This window comes from Acomys minous, assembly GCF_964271855.1.
Source record: "Acomys minous genome assembly, chromosome: 19".
In the NCBI taxonomy this organism is placed as follows: domain Eukaryota; kingdom Metazoa; phylum Chordata; class Mammalia; order Rodentia; family Muridae; genus Acomys; species Acomys minous.
This window is the reverse complement of record NC_140499.1, coordinates 37,519,793-37,531,044: the sequence shown is the minus strand read 5'-3', so window position 1 is coordinate 37,531,044 and position 11,252 is coordinate 37,519,793. Positions and strand designations below refer to the sequence as shown.

The window sequence follows — 11,252 nt, the reverse complement described above, 5'->3', positions numbered from 1 at the left end:
TACTGACTGCTCAGGGGAGACCACAGGACCAGCCCTGAGCAATGAATCCTTACAGGGTTAACAAGTAAGCACGGAAAACAGCCTTAACATAGATTTCAACTGACATCTGTTATGCCTACAATGTTTGTGCTGTCAGATCTCTAAACCATAACATATGGACGCTGAATATAGGGACAGTTTTTAACATTTGGAAACATTTGGGCAGAATTCTAAATTTCCTGATAAATTTTTAGATTTTCTAATCCATTAGCTTAGGAGAAACAAATTTCTCTTATATTTTCAAAAATATTTAAGATACCAAAGTATATGCATTTTCCAAAGTATGAAGTATATACTCCAACATATAGACTCCAACATATAGACTCTAGCATATATACACACTCCAACATATAGACTCTAGAACACACATACATTCACATCTACTACAATAGACACACATAAATACACACACTCCAACAAATACAATCTAGCATACACACACACACTCTAGCACAGATACATTCCATTCCAACACACACACCAATACACACCTATACTCCAACACACACATGCACACCTTGCCAAAATTGATACCAGAAACAGTGCAGTCTAACTAGCATTTCTAGCAAAGATGTTCCTAGGGACTTACCTGCCTCTTACATGTCGGCAGAGATTTGCATGTCTTCTCCATAAGAATTTGTTACTGGGCAGTTCTGCAGACGCCAGAAAACTCAGTACAGAACATTGTACATTTATCTTCTCTACTGAGATAATTTTTAAATTAAAAGTAATAGTTTAAACATGTTTTATTATGATTTTGTGTGTGTGTGTGTGTGTGTGTGTGTGTGTGTGTGTGTGTGTGTGTGTATGATATTGCACATCTGGGAATCAAAGTCAATGTAAGCTAAAACACAAACAAACAAACACAAACAAAAACTACAAAAGACTGTTAGCATAATTACTTCATTGGATGGGCAGAGACTGGCAAATCTCTGAGTTCGAGGCCAGCCTGGTTTACAAAGTGAATTCCAAGAACATCAAGGGGCTTACACAGAGAAACCCTGTCTCAACAAAAACAAAACAAGAACAAATTATATCCTCATTTATAATTAAACATCAAACAACAACAGTATTAAGGCTTATGGTGCATCACGGTTCTTCCTGTACCATAAAATACTATAACCCAGTTGACATTTTGAGAAATTTCCCAAATCAAAACAATGTATCCTGCAGTATTCTCCACTGTTACCAGGATATGAGGAAACTTATGAGCAAGAACAGTGTAATAATATAGACAACATCACCATGTTTCATAGTTTTATTGAATCTTTCTCAGTTTTAATTGTCTATGATAAGTACAATTCTGATGACCACAATTATGAAGCTCTGCTGTTATTATAAGTAGCAGATACAAGGTTGACAGCCATTCCTTGGACACACACACACACACACACACACACACACACACACACACACACACACACACACAGCACAGAAACATGACTGAAGTCCCCTACAGTCAAACAATCTTGTGCTTTTACAGAACATTTGCCTCTTCTTTACTACAAAGACGATTATGCACAACCAACGTAGGGTTTGTTAAGTGACCACTGATGAAATAAACCTGAGAAGGCTCAAAATGTTAAGTAACACTGTTCCATACCACTCAATAGCACTGTTAACCACAAAGAAATCTGCTTCATTTGTGTACATGAAAATTGCGGGTATTATAAAAAATAAAAATTTTCCTGCAAAAGCGCTAAAACAATGTAACTCAAATGCACAAATTTTGATAAGTAACATAAATTCACCTTCATTTAAAAAAATGTGACAGAATTTAGCAGCCACATGATGTAGCTATCACTGAAAATGCTAGCATTACAGTTACCAACTGCATGAAAAAAAACAGAGAAAAGGCATTAGCAGTGTTCAAGGTGTTGGTAGTGTTATGTAAAAACTCCACCTCAAAGAAGTTTCAGATTGTACTGTGTTACCTAAGGAAAAATACAAGGCTTCAAGATCTGGTTGCAGTTTCTCCCTGTTTCACTAAAGTTTGTCTTTAAATTCTCGCCTTTATATCCATAGCACCTAAACTCACTAAACTCTCAAATCATCAATTTTGGATAGGAGGCAAGCCTTTAGCCTTTGGCAGTGGAAGCCGTGACCATAGTTAGGGCAATCTTCTAAACCTTCTGAGAAGACAACACAAACTTTCTATAATATAAATATATGTGTGTATGATACATAAGCTATCTAAAATATCCCACATTTGCTTTGAGTCTTACAATAATCTAACAACAAATCATGTCTGTATAACAAGAGCCCTAAACAAAAGGAAAGCATGCAAATCCAAATCTAGGGAAAAATGAAACACCTATTATAAAACAGATTTCCATCTTTTTTTTTCAGATCCAAATACAAACTGGTCTTAAAGGCTCAAAGGTACTAATATTTAAACAAACATTGTAAATGTAATTCTCATTTTTATCTAGCATCATATATTACTGTAAAATATCCCACTGTGACGTCTGAATATTATACATTGCAATAAATAGAATTTACATCAGTATATTGTATTTTTAAAGAAGTTTTTACAATATATACAACTGAAGGCCCATGGATCTACTCAATAAATACTATTCCAAAAATTACATTTGACCAAAAAAAGAAAAGCTTCAATATATTTTTACTACTATCACATCTTCTAGGTCTTGTCATTAGCCAAATTCTAGCTGCTGCTAAGGACTGATATTTGTCATATCAAGACGGGCTAGTGTCCCGACTGAGTATGTAGAACTTACAGGTTTCAACCTGTCTATTGCCACAGTTGGTGAAAAATGAGAATTTTACTCAAGGACGAGACTGAAGAGTCCTAGGGATCACTGTCTGCTTTTCACTATTTACCACAGCATCTATTGCATCAACAAATGGCTGCCCTGCCTCCTTTTGTGTACATGAAGATTGGGCTTCAGGTGTCTTTGCAGTTGGTGACATCACGGTTTTAATTTTGAATTCTGGTTTGTGCACTGAATCTCTTCTTAATTTATCATTTTAGTTCAATGTAAGTTCAAAGCAACCCTCAAAGAGTCAGAGACAGCCCTTTGTAAGGAATAACAACAAAAAAACAACAGCAAAGCCTTGAACTTGGAATGAAAACATTTTCGTAGTTTGGCATTTAGTACTTGCTACATCTTGTAGTTTTAGATATCCTCCATGCAAATGTCAACAGATCTGTCTTTACTATGGAAATGCTTATGTACATCAGGGGACACAAACTGGTCTTTTGGCCAACAGAGTGTTGCTTCTTCCTGACCTGTGCATGCATAGGTCATCTCAGGGACTTCCTTTGACCTGGAAGAAGTTGGCACAGTCACTCTTATTTCAATGTTGACAAGTCATTGTCTATTTAACGATGTAGCAAGCTAAGGAAGAACACTTTAGAGCCTGTGGCTCTCTCAGTGGTTGAACTCTTGCGTAGTATCTTAGTATCCACAAGGACCTGGGGCCAATCCACAGATTGAGGAACATGACAAGGAGTAAAAGGGGACTCTGGTCCCTTCACCAAAACACACACCCAAAGAATGCTTTCTGGAAATTGAAACTGTGCATTTAACATATACCCAGGATCAGGCTGGCATCCTGAGCCTCAAATGGAGAAAACTGTATGAAATAATGAGGAAATCATATAGACATATAGAGTGCTGAGATGTGTATCAGTTGAACAAAATTACTTTTGAGTCACTGAACATTTTTGAAGTGTCAACTTAATAAGGATGCATTTTAGCTTTTGTCTATAAGGTTCTGAAAGAAAAAAAAATGTTGCATGAGTTTTACCACTTGAGAACTCTGAAAACTTCAAAAGGCAGACACGGTGTCTTCTTCAGTTGGCTTCTGTACCTCTATATGTTAAGGTTGAACGAGTAGAAGAACCACTAAAGAGGAAGGCTAACTTCAACTTTTCTTCATGGACCCAAGTAACAAGAGATTGGGCAAGTGGAAACACTCCAAAGAGTGCCCAAATTCCCAGTCACCTGTGAGTTTAACAAATGACTTTGAATTTCATTATATCCTACTGGGCACACTGTGTGTGTGTGTGTGTGTGTGTGTGTGTGTGTGTGTGTGTGTGTGTGTATGTGTGTGTGCTCAGAAAATACTTTAAAAGCAATTTCAACCACCACTTAACTCAGCAGATGGCTGCATAAGGATTAGCTTTCACAGCTAAAATTCCTTACACATCACATTTATTTATGTGTAACTCTTTTATTTTCTCATTATTTTAATTAAATTAAATTTCTACCATTTCAAAGGCTATACATGTAGTGATTTGTTATTCACTAAATTTTACGTTAAAAATTCAATATACTTTATGAATATTTCACTCTAGCAGACAAGAGTAGAAAATCCTGCTCTCCCCTAACTATGAATGGCTTGATGAATATTTCCAATGCCCATCTCTTCAGCTGTTTCATACCTCAAGTACTTTAAAGTTAATTTCCTTTATATTCTCTTTGCAAATGTTTTTCATTTAAAAAGTCATCAAAAGATTACAATTTGTTAAAAGATTACAGCTTTCCCTGCTCTGGGCATACCTAAGCGACTTCCTTATTTTCCCCTTTCATTCTGCACTTAATGTTTTAAAGAACTTCGAAGAAAGAGAAAGAATGTTCCCACTGTTATTTTAGTTTGACATCTTTCTTCTCCTCCAGCGCTTCTCCTCACCCCAGATGCGGTGTGAATGGCTGTCAGCCATGACCCTCTGAAACACTGACAGTTCTGCCCCGCATCCCTCTTCTCCCAACAGTTCTGCTGTTTCACCCAGCCTTTACTCTAAAGTTTAACTGTAATTTTTCAGAAGTGTTTTCACAGATGTGAGTGAACAGTTGTCTTGGACCACAAAGTCCTAAGACACTGCACAGCAGTGATGCAAGTGAGAACTTTTTTTTTTTAATCCCAGGAAAGCCTAACAGTCCACAATATCTGTAAGAAAAACACATGCGCTTCAGTTATTTTGAATGCATTTTGCCAATGATATAAATCTGCAGCCTCCCACCATCTAACATTAAACAAGCAATGCTCACTAATCAATTCTCCAGAAATAACTGGAAATGCTCATTTTCCTCACACAAAAAGTTCACTGATTTTATTTTTCTATTCAATTCCCCAAAGTCATTATCAGCCTCCATCTCTGCCTATGAGGGACGGAGAGTCATGCACCTCGGGCATCTGTCTGCTCATTACTGAGTGTGCTGGCCAAACAATCTTTGAAAGTATAGATTTCAATTTGTTTGTGCCAAGAGTTATTCACAGCAACAGAGGCCAGTTTTCTTAGAGAAAATTTTAATATCAAAATTGCTCTGCTACACATGCACACATCTTTTGACTAGATTTAAATGGAAGGAGAGAGAGAGTGTGTGTGTGTGTTTACCTAGTAGTACTGTCTTATTACACATACATCTAGTTAATAAGAAAGGCGCTTACAGGAAAGGAAGAGAAAGGTGGCTTTGTGCGTCAGATTGGTGCTTCTTTCATTAAACTCACTGCTTGCCCTGCTTGACGCATTCTCTCACAGCAATAGGAGAAAAGCATCTGGTTCTGTGAGCAGCCTACCATGTCACAAAACTGAGGAGTCTGGGTCTTGTGCCTTCACAGACTTGTGTCTCCACTCTGCTTGAACTCAGATAAAATATTGAGAGTCATTTCTTCACTCTTGGATTGCAAATTGGCCTCACTCCTCCTGGAAGCTTTCCTGGTGGCCCGGGACAGTCTCCTTCGGAAAGTATCTCCAGCCAAGAAATAAAGAATGGGGTCCACGCAGCTGTTGAGGCTTGCTAGACCCCTTGTCACCTGGTAAGTGGCATAAACCCTGTCGTTGAAATCACACATTTCTGGGGTCTGGAAATCGAGCCGTGCCCGCAAATTCATCGTTTTCATCACGTGGAAAGGGATGTAAGACACAGCAAACACAGTCAGGACAATTATCACCAGGTAAATGGATTTCCTTCTGAGAGGAGAGTTGTCCAAGTCTTTGTAAATCAAAGCTCTAACAATTAATCCATAACAGCCCAAGATCAGCACCAAGGGGATGCAGAACATGGCCACCGTTGTGCACATACTGTAAATGAAGTAACTTCTCAGGTACTCATCGGAGGTGGTGTCATAGCAGGTGATGGTTTTATTTTTCCGAATCCCAGTGCCAGAGTAGAAGAGAATGGGGGAGATGGCTGCCACTACAATGAGCCACACCAGTAAGCTGACATAAATGGCATTCTTCTTCTTGAGCCTGCCCAGTGACTTGAGCGGGTACACCACGCCGCTGTACCTGTGTGCGCTGATGCAGGTGAGGAACAAAATGCTGCCATAGAGGTTTGCATGGAAGATGAATCTCTGCAGCTTGCACATAGCATCCCCAAAGATCCAGTCAGTCTTGTTGAAGTAGTAAAAGATGAGGGCTGGCAGGGTGAGCACGTACAAAAAGTCAGCCAGAGCCAAGTTGAACATATACACGGAGATGCCGCTCCAAGGCTTCATGTGGAAAACGAACATCCAGATAGCCACGCTGTTGCCAAGGAAGCCGATGATGAACACTAAGATGTAGACCGCTGGCAGGTAGTAAAATTGGAAGCCTGTCTTGATCAGGGAACATCGGAATTGAGAGGAAAATGTTGCAGTGGCAGCGACTGTACTGTTTCCCCAAGGCAAGCCCAGGCCAGACAGGAAGACTGCATCTGTCCCATTGGGGACAGCTGGCCAAGGCACCTCGGTCATCCTCTTCTTTCCAACTCAGGCAGCAACTCTGAAAGGCAGACCCTGGTGAGCGAGCGACAGCGGCGGGAGGCTCTGAGCGCATCCGAGGCGCGGGCCAGGGGAAGGGACCGCGCGCGAGAGCTCCCCACGGATCGGAGCGCGCGGGGGCTCGCCCACGCCGGCTTTGGCCGCGCGTTCGTCGCGGGCCATGAAATTCGCCCCGGGCTGCGACTGAACCAAGCTAGAGGACCGGCGGGCAACTTCCCGGTCCAGCTGACGGCGCGGAGATTACACAACAGGACGCGCGGGGCACCTCCACCAAGTTTGCAAGTGCGCTCCCGCGCAGGGCGGCAGATAGACTGTTCAGAGCGCTTGGGGTGCTGCGGGGTCAAGTCCAAGTCGCTCGGCGGTTCTCAGAGGCGAAAGGGCGCAGACCAAGTCCCTCCTGGCTCGGATCAACTTTGCCTGGCCATCTGCCCACTCCCTACCTTTCAAGCCCCCGACCTTTGCCAGGGACGCCGCGCGCGCCGCGCCGCTTCTTCCGGCCGCACTCAGCTCGCGTTCAGCCTCGGCGTGTCTTTCGGACAATGCGTGGTCACGGACCTTGGCTTACTAGCCTGCACCCTGCTCGCCGTCCATGAAGGCTGCAGCCCTTCAGGAGCCTCCGCTGGGTCTCAAGTGCAGGGAGCAGGAAAAAGAGCTATGCTCCCAGCGGGGTGGGCGGAGCCTAGGAGACCGGGCGAGTCTGTGCACCGCGGGGAGGCGAGGGGCGTGTCTCCGCCATGCAAGCTTGGGGCGGCCAGCTCAGGGCTGGGCGGTGAGGGCGGGAGGTGGCCTCTGGAAGCTGGGATCGCGGTGCCCCTGCACGCCTGGCAAAGCCGCTGTTACTCGAATCAGTGGTCAGAACAAAAGGTGCGCTGGGGTAGCGTTGACTACTGGCAACTGTTTGGCCGGAGGGGTTTCCTCAATGCTCCACCAGCCAGCTCTACAAAGTGAAGTTGCTGACACATGAAAATCCCATGGACGCTGGCAGCATTCTGCCTAAAGCTTTGAGTTGAGCAGTCTGAGACAGACATCTCCAGAGCCTCCCGGAACTCGCAAGGTGTTTGCAGGCTCCAGACAACCAGCAGTTTGCAGGTGGGCACGCCCTGGCCCTGCACAGTGCCTTGCTTTGCCCAGCGCATGTAGGAACCTGCTCATCCCAGAGGGTGCCAGCTCTAAATGAGTGAGGGTGGTAAGCGGCATGGGCAAGTCGCTTTCTGCCCTTCATATCTGTTTGCTTTTATTGTTGTTTGTTTTATATTAATCTCAGTACCATTTTTTCACTTACTTAGCAAAATACTAGTTAATACACCAGCATCTATGGTATCATTATTGTGAAAATATACCTAAAAGCCTGGTCCAACTGGAGTTAGTTACTTGATAGCTAACACTTGCTGGAAAGGACAAGTGCCCTCAAACCTCCATTTACCATTTACATACAATCATTAAAATATCAGAGACTATGGTAAAAGTGATTGAAAACCAAACTGAAGATGAAACACAGCTTTATAAAGATGGTTCATTTGTTGAGTGAGAAACGTATAGTTTGGCTTTGTTACCAGTCTTATTTCTTAAAGTGCCTAGTTACGTGTTCCTCTAGTGCATATCTTAAAAATAGAGACAGAGTCCAAGGTAATTATTTTACTTATTGTAAATCTTAGTTTGGGGTACCAAATGCATTTTAAAAAATGTAGGCAGTACATTCCAAAAGTGTGTTCACATTCATTTATAAATTAATGTATTGCTTCCTCCTTGAAAGACATAATTAAAGAGGCCCACCCAAGAATGGAACCAAGCACTTCTTGACAATTTACTGATTAGCATATTCTGTGTGCCATATTAACAAACACATTTCTCTTATAGAAAAAATACAAGAATGAAATATCTTCAACTAGATATGATAACCATTTCTTTATAGTCTTTATATATTTATATATATTTCTTTATATATTGCAAGGCTTTGCTCCCTTAAAATTACTCAAGAGTAGGGGCTGGTGAAGTAGCTCAGCTGGTACAGGCCCTGGGACACTTACCACCAAGCCTGAGGACCTGAGTTTGCTCTCCAAACTCACATGGTGGAAGGAAAGAGCTGACACCCACACAACAACTTGTCCTCTGACCTCTCCACTCCTACGGTGGCACATGGGCTGTTGCACATGAGCATATATGTGTGTGCGTAGGTGGGCACACACAAACAGAGAAAGGGGGGAGGCTAAATGTATAGGAAAAAACAAACCAAAACAAAAATAACCTTAGAGAAAAACCTTGGGCTCCTTGCTTAGAAACTAGAAAGGAACGTGTTCCACACCACCCAGCGGAACTTCCACGGGAACAGAAAGCTGTAGGTACACAGAGAGGATGAACGCGACGGTGATGAGTCTGGATGGAACCCAAAAGCATAGTGCTGATAAAACTAGGACAGTCCCAGGGGCAAAGGCACTGCAGTTCTGAAACAGCTGTGTTATCTTTTCTGTCCCTTTCCAGTCTTCATATCATATGATTCCATAATTCTAAGCCTCAAGAGATCTTCTTAGTGTTTGATTGACAGGTCACTAGCTGGGCTGCATGGTCTACTATGAAGGGAAAGGAAAACCACTAAGCATTTCAAGGGTATTCAGGAGGTCTGGACTCCTCACGCCTTTGCATCTTTCGTTTGCAGTCTAAGCAATACATAATCTCCCTGGGAAGTCTGTTGCAAATGCATTAGCTCATCATGTGAGTGTTTTGAAATTTACCTTTGGTCCAACTAGCAGTAAGTACTTTCAGAAAACCTACTAGAAATTTTGGGGGAACTGAGATAATTAACCAGACTGCATCATAAACATTTTAAAATTGGGCTTTAAAAAGAGTGATTATTTTAAACACTACTTTCACATTTATCATATTTAACTATGTGCTTACACTATGCTTCAGTTATATTTAAAATAAAATACATGTGCATGAGAGGAATAAGCTACAATCATTTGTTAGTAATTTTCTATTTATAAAATATTGAATTAGATTCAATGAAGGAAAAATAAAAAAAAATCACCTAAGACAGGTTATGCCCATGTTCATATTTGAATACAATTATATATACCTTAAAAATATAATATAAATATATACCCCATAATACCTCCAACATAGGCTGCAAGCCCTTGGCTGCTTATTAGTACTGAATTTGAGTTACATTTGTTGGGGCTCAGGTACTTAAGAGTATTTGTCCTTTGACATGCCTAGTAATCTGAATTAGAGACTGAGAGTCCTCAGAGATGTCTCTGGTATCCTCCTCCCCTGCCTGTAACCTCTGCTTTGCCTCTTGAGTGAGGTACAGAATCTAGAATGTTTTATACTCAGGGTCCTTTGCCCCTTAGCCAACCAGGAGACCTAAAATGGTCAGACACTGCCCTAACAGAAGAAATGCTATACAGAAATGCCAAAAGAATCTAAGCAGATAAGGACAATAAAACTTCCTCTTCTGTTTGATGGCATTTTTATCAAACCTAAGAATAAAAGCAGACTGCTTTCTTTGTGACTCTGTGCCTTTGTTCTTCCAGATTCCCATACCACATACACTTTGATTAGAAAAAAATCGATGTTTTCCTCTTAATAACCTGTTATGTGTTATAAATGTGTTCACCATTTCCCTCAGGGTGGGTAAGGAAAAGTATCATAGCATCTCACCCTTAGAGATGTAAGTGGCTTGAAAGAGATATGAATTTAGTTGAAATATGCCAAAAATATACAAAGCTTATCACAATACCATGTAACATAGCAACAAAAATCCATGCATGGCTTTCAGAGCCCTGACCTTGGGTGTGAGAAAGGAATGAAGGAATGACAGACATATATACAGACATATCAGAGGAAAGATGGGATTAGGTGGTCTGGGGTCTCCAATGTTTATTATTTAACAGTTGAAAAAGGGTCCAGGGTTACTGCATACAGCTAAGCAGTGAGTGAGTCAGGAGGCAGGTATGTTTAATGTCATCAGGATCAGTCTTCAGGCCCAAAACATCCTTGGGGAGAAAATTATGGTGGTTGTTTTCTGCAGACACTCAACTTTTTTTTTTTTTTTTTTTTTTTTTGCCTTGGTCCAGAGTAAGGCCGTGCCATCCCTCTGAGCCTCACCCAGGGAATAAAACAGGATGGTGGTTTCTGAGAAACTGAGAAATACCTTAGGAAATGAGGAAAATGGTCCTGTTTAAAAAAAAAAAAAGAGCAGAGGAGAAATATTGGAAGTAAGAAATCTAAAGAATTTTCAGAGATGTCCTACAACAAAGGAGGATCAGGAGAGAAGGATAAGATAGAAAGAATTAGATAAGAAGCCAACTGAAAGAAAGAGAGGATTGTTATGTGCCAAGAGGGCCCAGCTGCTCCTGTCAATTATACACTTGTCGGGGAATCAATCAGTAGGCTTCCTGAAATGTATTTCATTAGGACTCGCAGCAGGGGGAGAAACAGAGGAGACAGAAAGACATTCAAGGTTGGAGTAGGGAGGAGAGGAG

The 11,252-nt window shown here is 41.5% G+C and overlaps 1 protein-coding gene across 1 annotated transcript; it reads right to left on the bottom strand.

The window, feature by feature from the left end:
* Positions 1 to 1,282: 1,282 nt before the first annotated feature.
* Positions 1,283 to 6,889, bottom strand: P2RY1 (purinergic receptor P2Y1). The gene has a single exon (XM_084768647.1). The coding sequence runs from the start codon at positions 6,742 to 6,744 to the stop codon at positions 5,623 to 5,625; it is 1,122 nt and encodes a 373-aa protein (XP_084624773.1). The 5' UTR covers positions 6,745 to 6,889; the 3' UTR covers positions 1,283 to 5,622.
* Positions 6,890 to 11,252: the final 4,363 nt, after the last annotated feature.

Excerpts from the sequence above, each read along its gene's own strand:
- P2RY1 (XM_084768647.1), bottom strand. The coding sequence starts at position 6,744 with ATGACCGAGGTGCCTTGGCCAGCTGTCCCCAATGGGACAGATGCAGTC.